A 17,923-nucleotide genomic window follows, 5' to 3' on the forward strand; every position below is an offset into this window, starting at 1 on the left:
CCTGGGCTAATATTAGCTGGTGTCTCCATAACCAGATGGAATGGTGCAGAGCAAAGTGGGGCCAGGATAGGAGCTGCTCATCCCTAAAGCTGCTCATCCCTGATGTTTGGGATTTTAGTTACCTACTGAAGACCTTCCTAAACCCCAACATATGAGCTCAATACCACAAGACAGAATTCAGACACTGAAAAGTACAAATAATAGAAGTAATTTAGAAGAAAACATGAAAATATCAGAGGCACCGTTTTTACTTGCTCCCTGTTGTCTAAACTCTGGTGTGACAATGTGAAACACACCGACCTTTACAAAATTGGGGTTTGAAGGAGACGTAAATTCTTAGAGTTGTTTCTTACAATGTGAAAAATAGTACCTTAGTGCTTTGAGCATTTTGACTCTGTATCAAAGAGGAGCAATATTTTAGTTTAGGATCAGGTAGGAACAAAAGAGGAAAGGACTTTGAGGTCACAGCCCTCACTGAGGATTATATTTTGAAAAGAGCAGCAGGGATGGGATGCACTGCAAGAGGATGACAGCTTTCTCTGACTTTTTTCTCCACATCAACAGCATATGCCAACTCACATATCCTATTTGGTGGCAGAAAGAAAATCTCTCTATAATCAGATTGTAGCCTGTCTCAGCTATAATCACATGGACAGACCAGGCTTTCTTTAAGGTTGCATAAAGCAACAGCAATTGCTTCAAAGTACTTCTCTATTTTTATTTATTTTATTTTGAGATTGTAACACCTAATTGTACTGACTTCCAGATTCAATATCCTGAACAATATGGCTCTGGAAAGGAAATCAAAAACACTTATTGCCACGAAATCCTATCTCTGATCACTTAAAAAAACAGTTCAAGCACCCTCTCCACCATGGCTAGGAGTCTTAGCTGGGGACAACCTTGTGCGTTCATGAGGATTTCCCTAGCTCCAGTTTTCTCCCTAACTCCTTAATGGTTCACTCTGTCAAGATATCTCTTTCATTGCTCTCCTCTCCGTCCCTGTCCTAACTAGGCCATCTCAAACCCTCATGTTTTTACCCCTCATCCCCTCCTCTTTACTCTCCTTCCCAGTTTACCCAGGATATCTTAACCTTTTCCCCTTTTGGGGTGATCCATGCATGTTCCTCTTAGGGTCCTCCTCTTTATCTAGCTTCTCTGGGGTTATGGATTGTAGCCTGGTTATCTTTACTAGCCTTCTCATGTTCTCAGATTGGTTCTACCCTAATTGTCATCATAGAACCTACATCCAGTGACTAATGCAAGCAGATGCAGAGACCCACAGCCAAGCACTTGGTCAAGCTCCTGGAGTTCTGTTGAAGAAAGAGAGGAGGTATTATAGAAGTAAGAGGGGTCAGGATCATGAAGGGAAAAACCACAACGATAGCTGACCCAAGCTAGTGGGAGCTCATGGACTCTGGACTGACAGCTGACAGCGGGGGAGCCTGCATGGGATGGCACCAGGCTCTTTGAATGTGGGTGAAAGTTGCATGGCTTGATGTTTTTATGGGCCCCTGGCAATGGGACCAGGACTTATCCTGGGTACAGGAACTGGCTTTTTAGAGCTCATCCCCTATGGTAGGATGCCTTATTCAGCCTTCATGCAGAGGGGAGGGGTCCTGCTCCAACTTGGTATGCCAACCTGGGCTGACTACCCAAGGGAAGCCTTACCCTGTATGAGGAGGAGATGGGAATGGGATGGGGCAGGTGAAGGGGATCAGGAGAAGGGGAGATATGGGGAATAAAGAATTGTATATAAAATGAAAAAAAGTTAAATAAAAAAGTTGAAATGAGATAGTTAAAAATATTAGTAAAATATCATAGAGAAACAGTATCACTGTATCAAGACATGTGATAAACAATCCATCCATTTCTTGATTTGAGACTGGTGGTGATAGGCCTGTGAGGGATATTTGTAACACAGAATACTGCAGGCTTAATCTTATGAAAATTGGTATGATCACTGCAAAGTGCTATGCAAATTGTAAGACAAAAAAAAAACTAAACCTCAGTACATTACTACCATTCTAAACTCATTGATTCATCAAATACACTAACACATCACTAATGATCTGCTTCTATGTGTGGCGTACCACTGTGAGTCCAGCTAGGCACCAAGAACAGAGGGATCTACAGAAAGGTATGAGGTTTCCACTTCCAGGGAGCTTGCTCTAACCAAAGTATGAAACAAGATATGCTAAGCGATCTGGCATGATGTCAAGATGGTGAAGCCTGGAAAGAGCAGAGTCTTCACAAACTTGCACTGCACTTTGGATGCCTTTTTAATTGTTGATATCATCCTATTTGTGTATATAACTGACTTTCAGGTATTGAAGAATACTTGCAATTGATAACTTAGTTCATTAAAATAATACTTCTTGAGAAGTGTTTATTATATGTTATGTAGTCCTCAAACTGAGTAACAGCTGTACTTCACAATCTCCATTCATCAGAGGAGGAACTGAGTCTCAGAGAGGCTAAGAAAACCTGGCAAAGGATGTACAGCTAAGTAATTTCTGCTGCTAGTATTTACTAGCAGGGCTGTCTAGCATAACAATATGTTACTTTGACTAAAGTGCCTACTATGTGTATCCATTCCTTACAGTCCATGATATATATGAAGTGATCCCAATTAGTCATCTGAAGTCAATACAGTACAGAGACAAAATGACAATGTCAGCATCCAAACAGAGGAAAAGCTGGTTACGCAGCATTCTTTGCCATCACTAGATGCTTTCTTTGTAAGGAGCCTTCCCTGTTGAGTTCTTGGTACTCAGACCTAGGCAAACAATTGCCTTCCCATGCCAGCTTGTCTGTCTTATAAATCATTTTTCCCCTAGAAAATTTTTATTTGAAAAAGTGGCTGGTGAAAGAAAAGTCTGAAAAATACATGTCTTAGCCAATCTGAAAAGCTGATTTTGCAGAAGTTTTAGGAGTGTTTGATAGAGGTGTCAGGAAGGCATGGAGGAAATATATGAGCAGGTTAGATATATGGAAGGCCTTCTGTGTATAAACCAAGACTCTCTGGCATTTGTCAAAGAAGGAAATGATACAACTTAGTTTATCAAGTGTCTACCACAACCTACATGGGAAGAGATGAGAAATGTAAAGTAATTAGAAAAGAATTTAATGAGGTAAAGGTACTAGTTAATAACTCTAACAGATTAGGCTTCATGGCTAAACAGCTCCAAAAATATTATAGGTCCATTCAAACCTCAGCAGACACTCCATATTCATCAATATCATTTATGCTTTGAATAAGCAGGGATGACAGAAAAGTCATCCAGAGGAAATATTATTTAGATATTTATCTTAATTTTGAAAAACACTTTTCAATTGAAAGTTATTTAGCTTACATTTCCTTATGCAGTTTTTAGAAAGATTATGAAATTCCAGGAGAGATGTCCTGATCAGCATTTTGGTAGGCACTTCCTAAATAGTGGAAAACTTTACTTATAATTCATAAGAATTCATGGAATGGTACCTCCTTGTTTCCAACTATCACCAATCCATGTAACACTTTAATGTCTTAGAATTTGTTCTCAAGACTCATGGTTTCTATTTTGAATCTATGGGGACAGTTATAAGAATAACACTCAAATTCACTTATACATTGGCTTTTGACTCCAGATCATTTACAGACTGCAGTTACTTATTAGCTGCTGTTTATGATATTGAACATGGGGTGGGATGAAACTCTAGGCAATAAAGAACTGGGAAACTAACGAATTCAGTAGAATTTCATGCAAAGGCATTGTGTTGTTTTGTCCTTTTAGGCTATTAAAATATCTCTGTAAAGAGTTTAACTTGCCTATTTCAACTAAAATATAACCTAGCTCTGTTCTCCCTACCCATCTGAACTAACTTGCCTTAGGATGTAACTGTTTTATTAGTCATCTTCACTTCTATGCTTTTAGCCCTAGCTTATTTAACTGGACAATACTCAGTCAATCCTACAATAAACACTAGGGAAAGTCTCAAACCCTAAAGCACCCTGCATCCTGTAGTCCGAGTCATGCAGACATCCTTATTGAAAGACCAAAGCAAACACAGCAGTTTCCCCAGCAGCCATGCCCTGCTACACCCTCACAACTGTTACCTTAGTGTTTCCCCAGAGGAGCCCCTCCTCTTCCACAGATTGACTAGGCTGCTGGATCTGCTGGCAGCAGAGGATGACTTGCCATCCCCTACATGCATGCGCACCACTGTAGATGTTGTAAAGGCGCTGCGCACATTTCTCTCCGGTTTGGCTAGGATGATGTACACCTTCGGCACAAACATGCAGCCCAGAGCCACCGTAGCACTGAGGCTGACTGAGAAACACATGGTGATGATTTTGTAGTTGCTGCCAAAGTAGATAGGCACGAAGGCCAGCCATATGATGCAGGTTGTGTACATGGTGAAGGCGATATACTTGGCCTCGTTAAAGTTAGCAGGAACATTTCTGGTCTTGAAAGCGTAGAACGTGCAGCTCAAAATCAACAATCCATTGTATCCAAGAGGAGTGACAACCCCTAGATTGGTGGTGTTACAAATCAAGTAGACTTCTCGAATGCTTGGGTAGTCATGCATTATATCCGGAGGCTCCATGATAAACAGGGCCACAATAATGCCCAGCTGGATACAGATGAGAATGAAGGCAATCACTAACTGAGCACAGGCACTCATGAATCTGGGCTTTTTGGTACAGATCTTCTTCTTGCTGCCAGCTAGGATCCTCGCAATACGGTTGGTCTTGGTTACAAGGGCTGAATAGCTCATGGCTGGAGAGAGACCGATGCCAATTCTCTGGAGATAGCAGTAAATCTGCTTGGGCTTTGCAATGAGGCAGAAAGTGCATAGGTAGCCCAGGCAGATGCCGGCAAGGATAATGTAGCAGAGCTCTCTGCTGGAGGACTTGACCACTGGAGTATCCCGATAGATGATGAAGATCACAGTAACAAACAGGGTGGCCAGCAGACCGAGACAGGCGAAGACCACAGCTGCAATGGGCTCAGGGTCACCCCAGCGAAGATACTGTACTGGGATCAGATCACAACCTGCAGAGACATAGGAACATATTGAAAATGAAGGAGATAAATTTATTTGGCATACAAGCACCCAATTTACAAGCAGCTGCTTTTGATTATTTCAGTCTGTCTCTCATTTACCTTTATAATTTCAATCTCTCATACAATTTGTTCCTTCAAAGATTCATTCAGAAAAATTAATATTGTTAAGTGTATGCTGTTTGATATGAGCTGTCCTACATTCTGAAACTAAGTGATGATAATCATTTTTCCTGTCATCATAAAAATTAATTGGCATCTTTTAAACAATTGCTTACATCTGGGGTAAGCCAATGGAGAAATGCTATGGCTTTACTCTTAGTCAGGAGCAACCAAGGATCCCTACAATAGGAACTAGCAAATGCTTTATGACAGAACATGAAACTGAGTATATTTGGGGAACATAGGTTACGTGTGAGAAAAGGAGAAAAGAAAGGACACTACAGTGCAATAGTGTGATGCACAGTCTTGGATGAGGCTGCAGAGCAGGCAGGTGGGGCAGCTTGCAGGTCAGAGAACCTCAAGTTGACTGGAAGTACTATTGTGAACTGTGTAGAATGGCCTGGAAAGATTTGTGTGGCTGCATTTCAAACATGCTTTTATTGATGTATGAAATACAAGCTGTAGACAAAGTTGCAAACTATTTCAGAGTCATCTAAGGTGTTTTAATGCATGTCAAAGGACATTAAAAGTAAATCTGTGAAAGGTGACCAACACTGGTAAGGATGAGCTAAGATTTTCAGAAATACCTTTGTTTTAGATGTCACAGAAGGGAGGATGCTAGTAAAAACAAAGAAAGACTTTTGATATTTTTAAGCAAGCAAACAAACAAAAAACAAACACTAAAAGACAATTGGAAAATAGAAAGGAATGATCCTTTTTTCCCCATACGTCTCCTCTTCTTGCCTCATGTATCAGTATTTCAGGTTTCAAACAGTTAGCCCTTAGTACTATAGGCTCAACAGAGTTGTATGCCTGCGGTCACCTGCACACTTTGTAAAACTGCATCTACTAGAAAACGTATTTGTGTTCTCTAGAGTCTTAAAAGGTCTTTTAACTTACAGATTTCGTGACTATTCCAAAGTAAATATGAGTAAATATACATCTTTAACTATAAACAAATACCTACCTCACTGCTAATGTATAGATCTGAATAGAACACTGTTAACACAGGCCCTAAAATGAACAATTAATAATATGTGGGAGCTCATGAAACTGAAAAGTTTTGGAAAGGCAAAGAACACCGTCAACTGGACAAAGCAACAGCCTACCTAATGGGAAAAGATTTTCACCAACTCCACATCTGATAGAAGGCTAATATTTAAAGTACAGAAAAAACTCAAGAAACTAGACATCAAAAATCCAAATAACCCAACTGAAAAATGGGATACCGATCTAAACAGAGAATTTTCAATAGAGGAATTTCAAATGGCCAAAAAACACTTAAAGAAATGTTCTATATGCTTAGCAATCAGAAAATGTAAATCAAAACTACTTTGAGATTTCATCTTTCACCTTCCAGAATGGTTAAGATCAATAACACAAGTGACAGCTCATTCTGGTCAGTATGAGGAGCAAGGGAAACATTCTTCCATTGCTGGTGGGAGTGCAAACTTGTACAGCCACTGTGGAAATCAGTGTGGCAGTTCCTCAGAAAGATGGGAATTGATCTACCTCAATATTCAGTTATACCACTCTTGGGAAAATACCCAAAGAATGTATCACCTTACCACAGGGACACTTGGTCAACCATGTTCATTGCCTCTCTATTCATAATAGCCAGAAATTGGGAATAACCTAGATGTTACTAAACCAAAGAATGGATAACGAAAATTGTACATTTATACAATGGAGTATTTTTCAGCTATTAAAAAAATGGCATCATGAAATTTTCAGGAAAATGAATGGAACAGAAAATAAAAGATCTTTTAATCTAAAGATTTGTGAGTAGTCTAAAGTTAATATTTTATTATATACATCTTTAATCATAAATATTTATCTCATTCTATATATCTTACTACTAATGTAGAGATCTGTATCCATGTTTTCAGTCACCTATATTCACATACAATACTTATATATTAAAATAAAACTGGGCTGAGGCTACAGATCAGTTGGTAGAGTGCTTTCTTAGAATACACAAAGTACTAAGTTTCATTTCTTAGTACTACATGAACAGAGGATAGTGGGACATGCTTGTAATCCCATGAGTGAGGAAGTTCAATCTCATCTTTAACTACATAGCCAGCTGGAGGGCAGCCCCTGAGAGACATAAAATCCTGTCTCAATAAAAAATATTTAATTCATTAATTAATAAGAGTTCAAAACATTCTACCTTTGATACTTTAGTATGTCATAGACCTTTGGTTTATATCTATAGGATTTCCCTTATATAAAATACTTTCAAAAGGAAAAATTAATCACTATTATCTTTATCTTATGGAACAATGCATTTGTGACAGTGATTTGACAATGAACTTCATTGTTGATAACAATTATGTAAAGATTCTTTCCAATGTTAGGTCATGCATTTATAGTGTCCACATGTTATTTCTAACATAGGAAAAATTCTACGTAGTATAGAAACCAGAGATTCTTCAACCACATAAAGAAGCAACTGAAAATTTTGAGCGTTTTAACTTAAGAGTGTTTTAAAAATATGCAATTTTCTGCTATTCTGTTCTTAATTGCCTTTTATCTAAATGAAATTAGTATCCCAATTTCTCAATGCTTTGCATAAGATAACATTAATCAGCATTTCTATGTCAGATAGATTCATGAACAGTCCATGTGCAATCCATTAGCCTCATGTGTGAAACTAATGGTAACTCATTAGTTTTATGTGTTGAGAAACTATACATAAGGTGTGGCTCTCATGTGATGTCATTATTTGAAATTTACTTGAATTTATACATTCACAGGAATATATTTTCATTTAATGTGAACCATTCAGGGAGCTTTATGTGTAGCTTAATGGCAACACCATTGCATGAAACACTTTTGTAACTGTTCTTCCCAAATGTATTAGACTCATTATAGTGTTACTATCAACAAATGACATCTTGAGCTCCCAGCAGCAGACATTGCACCTTAATCATTTAAGGAGTGTAACAAAAATACAATTCAAGGTTGTAAAAGTAGGAGGTTTTGAGTCATTACTGTGCAGGGAAGCAAATATTTTGTTTTAAAAGTATTAGGCTTCATTATGGCATTTTTCAAATAAATTTTTTTGTTTCTCTTACTCTACTCTTTCCTATCTGCCCTTCCCTTGTGTCTTTTTACCCTGAAACCTTCTTTTCACCTTTATTCTCTCTGACTTACACTTTCTTAACAACTCTTGTTTTCTTCTCATCTTTTTACCCTGAAACCTTCTTTTCACCTTTATTCTCTCTGACTTACACTTTCTTAACAACTCTTGTTTTCTTCTCATGGTCTCCTATCTAGTGTCACAGTCTATACCTCTCATAGCCCCCCTTTATTATTTCTCTTAGTTTTTGAGATCATTATATAATCCTACCATTTCCCCTTTCCCTTTCCTCCCTTCAAACCCTCTTATAAGTCTATCCTTTCTCTCTTTCAAATCCATTCTATCTTTTTCATTGTCTCACAGACAGAGAGGAGGGAAAGGACATACAGAGAGAGAGAGAGAGAGAGAGAGAGAGAGAGAGAGAGAGAGAGAGAGAGAGAGAGAGAGAGAAGAGAGAAGAGAGAAGAGAGAAAGAGGAGAGAGAGATTCATAAGTGCACAAATACAATCTGCTCAGTTTGTATAGTGCTACTTGTGTGAATGTTTTCAGGGCTGACCTTTGATATTGGATAATCAATTAGTATGTTCTTCCCTGTGGAAGACTATTTCTCTTGCTCTCAGCATTCCTTACTTGTCTGCATTTCTTTGTGTTGAAATAGTGTAGGTTTTCACCTGCCCACTTTAGCATATCTATTGTTACCCTTAATTAAATACATATAAGTGCTGAAAGTTTTTGAATATACATAAAAACACGTAAGGTCTGCATGTGAGAGAGAAAACAGTTTTGTCTTTCAGAGACTTGGTCACTTTGCTTAATATTCATTTTTTGTTTTATCAATTATTCTGAAATCTTAATTTTTGTTAAGAGTTGAGTAAAATTACATTTTATATATGTGCCACATTTTCATTATTCATTCATCTGTTGATGGACATCTAGTCTGGTTTCACTTTCTTGCAATTGTGAATAGAATAGCAATAAACAAGAATGAGCAAGTACCTACATGGGAGTATGAGAAGTCATTTGGGAATATGCCCAGGAGTGGTATACAAATAGTATTTTGAATATGCAACTTGCATGGCTCTATAGAATTGCTGCTTTGTTCTTGGTCAACAATTCTGTGATAGGGTTCTCAAGTTGACTTTTCATTCACTTTATGAATGAATGTCTCATATGCTAAATCCAAGTTGTGGACATCCTACCCTTGCTTATGGCTTTCATTAGATGAAGTATCTTAAAGTTGGATAGTGAGGAAGTTAGATGGTCGTTAGAAATGAGAGGTAGGGCATGAGGGAAATAGTATTAGGCCCACTAAAAGAGGACATTTAGAGATGATAAGGATAAAATTCACAGTCACTATTTTTTTTTTTTTTTTTTGGTTTTTCGAGACAGGGTTTCTCTGTGTAGCTTTGCGCCTTTCCTGGAACTCGCTTTGGAGACCAGGCTGGCCTCGAACTCACAGAGATCCGCCTGGCTCTGCCTCCCGAGTGCTGGGATTAAAGGCGTGCGCCACCACCGCCCGGCCACAGTCACTATTTTAATATAATAAACTATAACGACATTTCAGAACTAGTATTGGGAGAAATTTTGAAGTAGTCAGACAAGAGATTAAATGAGTTGGTTCTAATGAATTGATAGCAATACTATTAAATAAGAAAGAATGGTTAAAATGGAAGTGTCACACCTTACGGTGATGCTGTGTATCTCCAACTAGATGTGTTGTGTTTTACGTGTGGCCAAGTGAGCATATGGAACCAGAAACTCCAAGCCATAGCTAATTTAAAATGAATTGTTTCTAGTTCAAAAGAATATCATGTGAATAAATTGATAACTAAAATCCAGAGAGGCAGATGAGGGCAGAGTCTTGCATTAAGGAGTGGTAGGTGAAGTAGGGTGTGTGAGGGGTGGCCTAGGATTCACTGGCCAGGAAGAAAGTGTTTCTGATGTCAAAGGAAAATGGTTTATTGTGTGGCCCACTCTAGCTTCTTATAGAACATCACTTTAGTTTCCTTTTCAGTTCTCACCAAAAGAAGCTTACTGGAAGTTTCAAGTCTCAGGTTCAGAGGTATATCTTCTAGTAGTAAGTCATCATAATTTTGCCCTATTATACTATGAGCCAATTATTAATTTTTTAAGTGAGAGTGTCCTGTTTAATATGGAGCATATTCCATCAAATTTCAGAGAATCATAAAATAATACAAACTTCACTCTGTTGTGAATTTTTCACAATGATGATTGTCTCTATTACATATATTGTCTACAAACATGTGAAATGCCAATCTTCTTATTTTTTTCTTCTAATTTATGGGTATTTTAAACTAATAATTTGCTTTTTATGCTTATTTCATTCTCATATAAGGAAGTAGGTGCAGACATTAAGAATCTGGAGTGCAGATATTTTATAGTTTGTTTGCACTTTTCATGTGAGTTTATTAATTTAGTGTAAGTTGTCATATTTTAGTACTAATCTTCATCATAGCCATGGAGTTCCCTGTGTTTTATTCTTTTCTAGAAAAGCAGTGGGGCCCTAGATTAGAAAACAATGGCCAGGGCCTGACATAACTTATTTAGGTTCCTATTGACTTCCTCCTGTTTCATATCTGGCTTACAGTTTTTCTCTTCATTAGAATAACACATCTTAAATTGAAAATACAACAATTTATTCAAGGAAAGAAGCTATCAGAATAGTATCATCCACATTATGTGATCCCACAAATGTGCTTCAAGATGTCATGGATGCGATCAATGACTACTGGATGACTTCTGGAGCCCCTAAAGATGATGTGATTGCTCACTCAGACCTGATGTTCTTGCTTCACATTTAGAAAGCACACTTACACAAACAATGTTCCCATGGCTAACAGTTCCTTGACAGATGTATCTTTAAGCTCTCTTCCAACTGCGGATTCAGGCTGGGGGAATGAGAGACAGATGCCAGTGTTCTTATCTAAGTCAGCTGGAACAGGGGCACCTTACTGATCTTTACAACTCTTGTACATTTCTGATGAAAGAAATTTGATACTGAAGATGTCTGAGGACAAGATACATGTGCCCTTAGCTGATGGCCAGGCCATGTTAGCAATAAGAAAACAAGAAGGGGACACTGGACCCATCTTTTGACACACAGGCCACATACATGTTCTGAGCAAGGAATGTTGACCGATGACTGAAATGTCATATTTGCTTTCTTCTACCAGTATGCCATTTGTTATCTATTCCCCCATCTTTTTAACCTCCCAAGATGTGATATCTAGGGTGTTAGCCTGAGATCTCAGGGATGCGTGGAATTGTTTCTGAAGTCAAGATATCCCCTATCTTCCTGTTTTTTATTCAGTTAGCTTCATATAAAAATGTTAACTTTTTCATAGTTCAGATGAGTTGGAAATAATCTACTAGTGTAAACTATTTACAATAAATAGTTTAATAAAATTTAAGTACTTCACTTTGTCTATAATACATACTATAATATCAGTCTATTTTTATATATGCAGGGATGTGTTAAATTTGTCTTATTTACCTGTTTGCCAGCACCTGATGTTAATTATAAGGCTTGTCTCTTGTCCATGAGTGATGTCTTAGTATAATGAGAATCACTCCTATGGTTGGCATAGCAACTCAGAAATCAATATTTACCTTAAAATTATAGAATTATCATCCAGATGAGTGGATCAAGTCATTTTTCCCTGCATCTAGAAAGTCTAAGTTACATTACTATTATGGAGTATTATAAATGGAGGTCTGAGTTCTGTTTACTGTGGTTGGATTTTAGGTGCAAGATAACACCCAGAAATGGCAAAACTAGGTAAGCAGACCACAAGATTTGTAAGATATGTTTAATATTAGAAATAGTCCTGCTTTTACCTATGCATTTTATAGATGTTTGATAATTGATTAATATCACATGGAAAAATTTAATGGATCTGGACAATTCATTTCTTGTGTTAATAAAGAGAGATGCAGCAAACTGGATTATTCTTCTTCCCCTCTCGTGTGTGTGTGTGTGTGTGTGTGTGTGTGTGTGTGTGTGTGTGTGTGTGTGTATTATGATTTATATGTTTGTAGTGCACGAATTTGTAAATGCAGGAGTACTCACACTTATGTGTAAGTATGGGGAGCCCAGAAGAACACTTACAGTGTTTTCCTCCACTCCTCTCTGCCCTAGTCCCATGAGACAGGATCTGTCACTGAGCTAGAGTCTTGCCCTTTTGTTAGGCTGACTGGTCAGCCAGCTCCCAAATCCATTTGTTTCCATCTATACCCTCAATGCTGGGGTTACAGGCATGTGAAGTCACTCTTGGTTTCTTACATAAGTGCTTGATATTTGAACTCAGGTTCTCATGCTTACACGGCAAGGGTTCCTATCCACTGAGCCACATCCTTAGTCCAAAAGTTAATCAATAACAAGTACCATCTACTTATATAATTTGGATCCATTCTCCCTATGAAGTCTGTTAACTGCAACACTTCAAAATATTAAACAAACTCCAACACCCCAAGTCCTCTTCAGAAAAGGCACACTAGCTCACTGATTTAACCATTATTTTAGCAGGAAACAAAATATTCCAGGAGATTGTCAAGAAGACTTAGAGGCTAGGAGAGCTTGACACAAAGTCTGATTAACTGAGATCAATCTTCAGGCCTCACACTACAGGAGAGTCAGTTCCCACAGGTCGTCCTCTAACCTCCATGACAGATATGGTGCATGTGCCTGCCACAAATAATAATGCATGTACAAATGAATATAACTTAAAAAGCACGTCCAAGCCGGGCGGTGGTGGCGCACGCCTTTAATCCCAGCACTCGGGAGGCAGAGCCAGGCGGATCTCTGTGAGTTCGAGGCCAGCCTGGTCTCCAAAGCGAGTTCCAGGAAAGGCGCAAAGCTACACAGAGAAACCCTGTCTCGAAAAAAAAACCAAAAAAAAAAAAAAAAAAAAAAAAAGCACGTCCAAAATATAATTTTAATCTCTACCTGAAACATCAGGGATGATTTTATTAGCATCTACTCCAATCAGAAGTAGGTTTATTCTCATCATGTCAGAGTGAAAGGAGGACCTGACAGTGTATTTGAGTGTCAGATCATGTCAGGTCCTAGTTCAGGAGTTGTATGTGATTTTCATAATAAATAAGACAGGTAAGTATCAGTCCCTCTTCTTCATAGGGCGGTCATATGAAGCTGAATAAGATATATTGACCTGCTGTAACTGAGATAAAAACCTTGACGTTCATAATTAATTTTCTTTACTTATTTACTTGTTTTAAATCCATTGGGGGAAGGTAACTTTATCATCCAACCCTCAGAAGGAGGTCCTGAGACTACTCAATAAAAAAAAGATCATCATCATTTGGGAATGTCTGCACTAGGAAAAACAGGGCTAGTGGTGCCATACATGCTTGATGGTTGTTACTCTGGCATAAACTCATGCCTCTTCTAAGGGGTCTCTTTGTTTCAAGCTCCTCAGCAGGGTTTCACTATGGTATGTGTATTCTGAGGGTGTCAGGTCAGAGATGTGAGGTAGTAAATTGTTATTCTTGTGCCCCTAAAATTTTCTAGCATAGAACACCCACAACACAAGAGAACAAAGACTAAATGTGACACATTCCCCATGCTGCTACAAAGGGGCTTCATAGCCACCCCCTCGTCATTGAGGAATTTGATGCTCATTATTCACAGCCACCCCTTCATCACTGAGGACTTTCATACCCATCATAGTTCATTACACACCTTTTGTTTTAGATTCCTTTAATAATACTCCCTCGAAGAGTTGAAAATTCAGCAATTTTTTGTTGTTGATGATTTTTATCGGTTACATTTTTTATAGGGAGATGTAAAATGTTGCAGTAAGATTTATTTCATAATTAAAACATAAGTAAGAATGTGATGGCACTGCAGAATACAGATGGGAAGGCTTATCACAGACCACATTTGCAGGGAGCAGCTTTGAAAACTATGACTTCTGGTCACACTGCTGTAGAAGAATAAGAGTGGAAAAACACAGCATATGGACCAAAATAATAAATACAGCTGAAACACTCCTCTCCCTATCTATTTTCCCCTTAATTCTCATCACAGCTAGCTCCTCATTATTCTTCTATTTTGTAGATCCTCTCACAGAATGACTTTTCTGATTCCCTAAGCCTGAGTGACAAGTTCCTCCCATGAGATCATAGGTCTCTCTGGTCTGTGCCAATGTTTGCTGGACTATGTCATAGGATAGGCTGAGCAATATAAGGACAAAAACTATTTCTTTGTGATTGCATTATGGGTAGTGCCAAGGACAGTGCCTTGCATGAAACTGACAGTTGGATAGGACAGATGAATGATTTACTATACCACCAGAGAAGGGATCAAGTGAGGAATAAGAAGACATGTATTTCATTTTCAGCTTCAAAGCAAGTACTTCCAAGTTGTAGGAGCATTTTACTCTACTTGTTTACATCTCTACACATAAAATGGATACAATAAAGTGTTCCCTTAGCTATAATGAACATTTGGATCTGAGGAAACCATTATAGAAATATTCATGGATAAATACAATGACCCAGAAAAGACAAGTGAAGCAACTTTACAGGACTGAATCCATACAATACTTAGAGCTACTTTAGCATTTCACTAAAACCAAACATCCAAGTATTCACTTTAAACCAGTCCCTGAATTTTACACATATCATATTAGCTGTAAGAAGGGCTTTGCTATTAATTTTTATTTGCCTTTCCTAACTGGAAGGATGGTGATCAAAATTCTTTCCCAGTATTTTTAGTCAGATTCGAGAGAAGCAATTTCTTCCAATAGTTGGTTTTCCTTCCTAGTGTTCAAAGGCTTTCTGACTTTGTGCTGCAGACCTTTAGCAGATTCTCTCTAAGCCACGCTGTCTTCCTTCTCTACCCACATACCCTAGATTTTCTTCCCGTTTGAGACATGCTGGGCTTTTCTTGAGCCCCAGCTAGTATTACTTTTCTTAAGGCTGTTTGCAAAATCATATGCAAGTTCTTACCCAAATGTTTCCTCCTGCTCTTCTTCCCAAGACTACTGCTTCCTAATTTTTAAGTAATACAGTCTTATAAGTGCTTCCCAAGTGAGCTACTGTGTGATTTAACTAATTAAAATGTTTGGTTTTTATTACAGAAAGAAAATATAGGATCAGCTCCCCGACACACACATAAGAAAGATGCACATGGGAAAAGATTAATGCTTTTTACTAACCACTAAATGACAGAAAATTATTCACAAAATGCAACTAGAGCCTTCCACTTGGTTCTGAATTCAATATGCATTATTGAGCATGAGCTCCATTTAAGATAGTGGGTCTGGACTACGGAGTTATGATGGAAGTCATTTGTTTCTTTAGAGGACTCTCCAAATACCCAGCTTTGTGATCACAGTGCGCAGCACTGTGCTCAGTGCTTTAGGGGTGTCAGGCCATTTGATACAATGGTGTTATGAGGTATGGGACATTGTTTTTTAATCTATTTTCAGCTAAAGAGACAGAGATAGGATAAGAAATGAGTGTTTGAAAGGAATTCCGGGGAAAGAGTAGTAGAGATGTCAACCAAACAGTTAGACCATGAAGACAGGCAAAGGGTTAACTTTACAGTGCAGACACAGCCACCAGAGAATTAGATTGTTTCAGGGAATCACTACTAAGAACTTAGATGCGAAACCACTGAGAGCTTTCAGAGGGAAGATGATAATTCCTGCCTGCCTTAATAGTTCAAGGACTGCTGTGAGAACTGAGCAAAACAATACACTATGTGACTTCAACAATGGCAGAATAATTATGTAATGAGGAAAAGGGAGAAAGGAGAGGTATGCATGTAAAATGAAAGTGACTCAATGTCTGCTAAATTGCCTGTGTTTTATTATACTGTCCTATGCTCTTCCAGGGGAAAGACAGGATGTTATATCTTCCTGGCCTCTTTACATATAAGTAGCTTCAAGAAAATGGTATTATATTATCTTCAGTTGTAAGCACAAGGAAGTATAATATTCTGTGCATTTTTCACTCTGCCGACTGCAGTCCTTAAGAGGTGTGAAGATAGAAAGCATTTACATCTTCCACATTACTCTTATAATATGCTAATAATTGATAAAGCCTTCCCCAAGTGGGTTGAGTAATGTAGGATTAAGCACTCACAATGTTTTATGTTCTTTGGAGGAATTGTGATAATTTACTTTGTGTAAGCTATGAAATTAAGATCAATGAAACCACATTGTTTTCTCTAGTTTGATCACACCAAAGTGGTTTGACCACAGTGTCATTGTTTGGATAAAAACCACAGATTGATCGCCGTGAACAACACTGTGCTCATTTCTCATTGCTGTGTTTCTGACAAGATGCAAATTTATTTATGTTTTCCTTTGGGATCAGTTCTAGAAAGGTCCACTAAGAATGGGGCTTTCACCCCCCCACCCCCACCCCACCCCCCCCGCCCCTGAGAGTAAGTGATGTTTACAGGTGTACATGTATCTTAGTTTATTAGTTATTACTTTCTGGTTGGAAACTATTTATAAATTGATAAAAGTTGAGACATTGGAAGGGTCAGAAGGCATTTTACAACTTTTCCACAAGAGAGTTGTGTTATCTCATTAAAAACAAAAACAAAAACATTGTTCTTATCAACATTAAGGGGAACAGTTTCATCAAGCTAATTGTTGGAAAAGAACCAGGGCATCTGTCTTCAGTTATTGTTTTCAAAACTTTAGTAGAATAATAATGGCAGTTAATATGAAATGTTAATATCAAAACATGTTTTAAAATATTTGTAGTATATTTTATACCTCTTCTGATCTAGTTATTATTACCTTCACTTAGTGGAAAAGCAAACTGATAATTAAAGATGAGGGACGTTAATTTGCTTGATGTCACACGCTGAGTCATTTGTGGAGTGGATTTGAACATGACTGTCACTGACGCCAAAAGCCTTTTGATTTAAACTCTGGGCTCTTGGAACTTAATAAAAATGAATCATTGGAGGCATATCTTGAACATAGTTGAAACCTGCAGATAAATTTTTTTATTCTTTGTTCGACATAAACTTAACTTCCTTAGATTGTTTTGGTGGATGTGTGTGTCAAACTTTTAAAGGGAGTCCTATGTAATGCTCGGGGACCTAGGGAATTCTATTGTGGAAATTGGCACTTCCTTTTGCAGATATTCATCATTATGATGCTTGTTTTATTCAGGAAAAGATGGCTTCCATCTTTAAGGCTTTTATAGAAACATGACTGCAAACTTGTGATGCACTTGATTCTAAAAGACTATGTTTTGTTTTAACATTTATGTTTAGGTGTATACACATTCTTTTAATATGACATAAATATTCTTTATGGTCTCTGTGCCTGAAATTGTTTTTGAAGGGACACTAGTCCACTGGAGCATGTGGCTCTGGCAGACCTTGCCCTTCTCTCCTATTTCTTCTGACTTGCTAAAAACTGTTAGATTACATTCCTAAAGCTAGTCCCCAAGGACTATTCCCTTATTTGGCCATTTCCTCCTCCTGAGGCTGACTACCAAAGTCCAGGCATCAAAAAACCCCTTTGGGTCACTTAATTAACATGCCCAATTAAAATTAAATACCTCATTATGACACGTAGTTTCCCCCCTTACCTTTATAAATCACCATTTGCCTGTG

The 17,923-nt window shown here is 38.0% G+C and overlaps 1 protein-coding gene across 3 annotated transcripts in view; it reads right to left on the reverse strand.

The window, feature by feature from the left end:
- Grm5 (glutamate metabotropic receptor 5) overlaps positions 1 to 17,923 on the reverse strand; it is a 473,853-nt gene that overhangs the window by 49,868 nt on the left and 406,062 nt on the right. For all 3 annotated transcript variants that reach the window (XM_052760517.1, XM_052760518.1, XM_052760516.1), the window contains exon 9: positions 4,100 to 5,039. In XM_052760517.1, coding sequence (XP_052616477.1) covers positions 4,100 to 5,039 — 940 coding nt within the window. The remainder of the gene's footprint in view (positions 1 to 4,099; positions 5,040 to 17,923) is intronic.

Source organism: Peromyscus californicus, unplaced genomic scaffold (assembly GCF_007827085.1).
Source record: "Peromyscus californicus insignis strain IS unplaced genomic scaffold, ASM782708v3 Scaffold_4__1_contigs__length_199733344, whole genome shotgun sequence".
Lineage (NCBI taxonomy): Eukaryota > Metazoa > Chordata > Mammalia > Rodentia > Cricetidae > Peromyscus > Peromyscus californicus.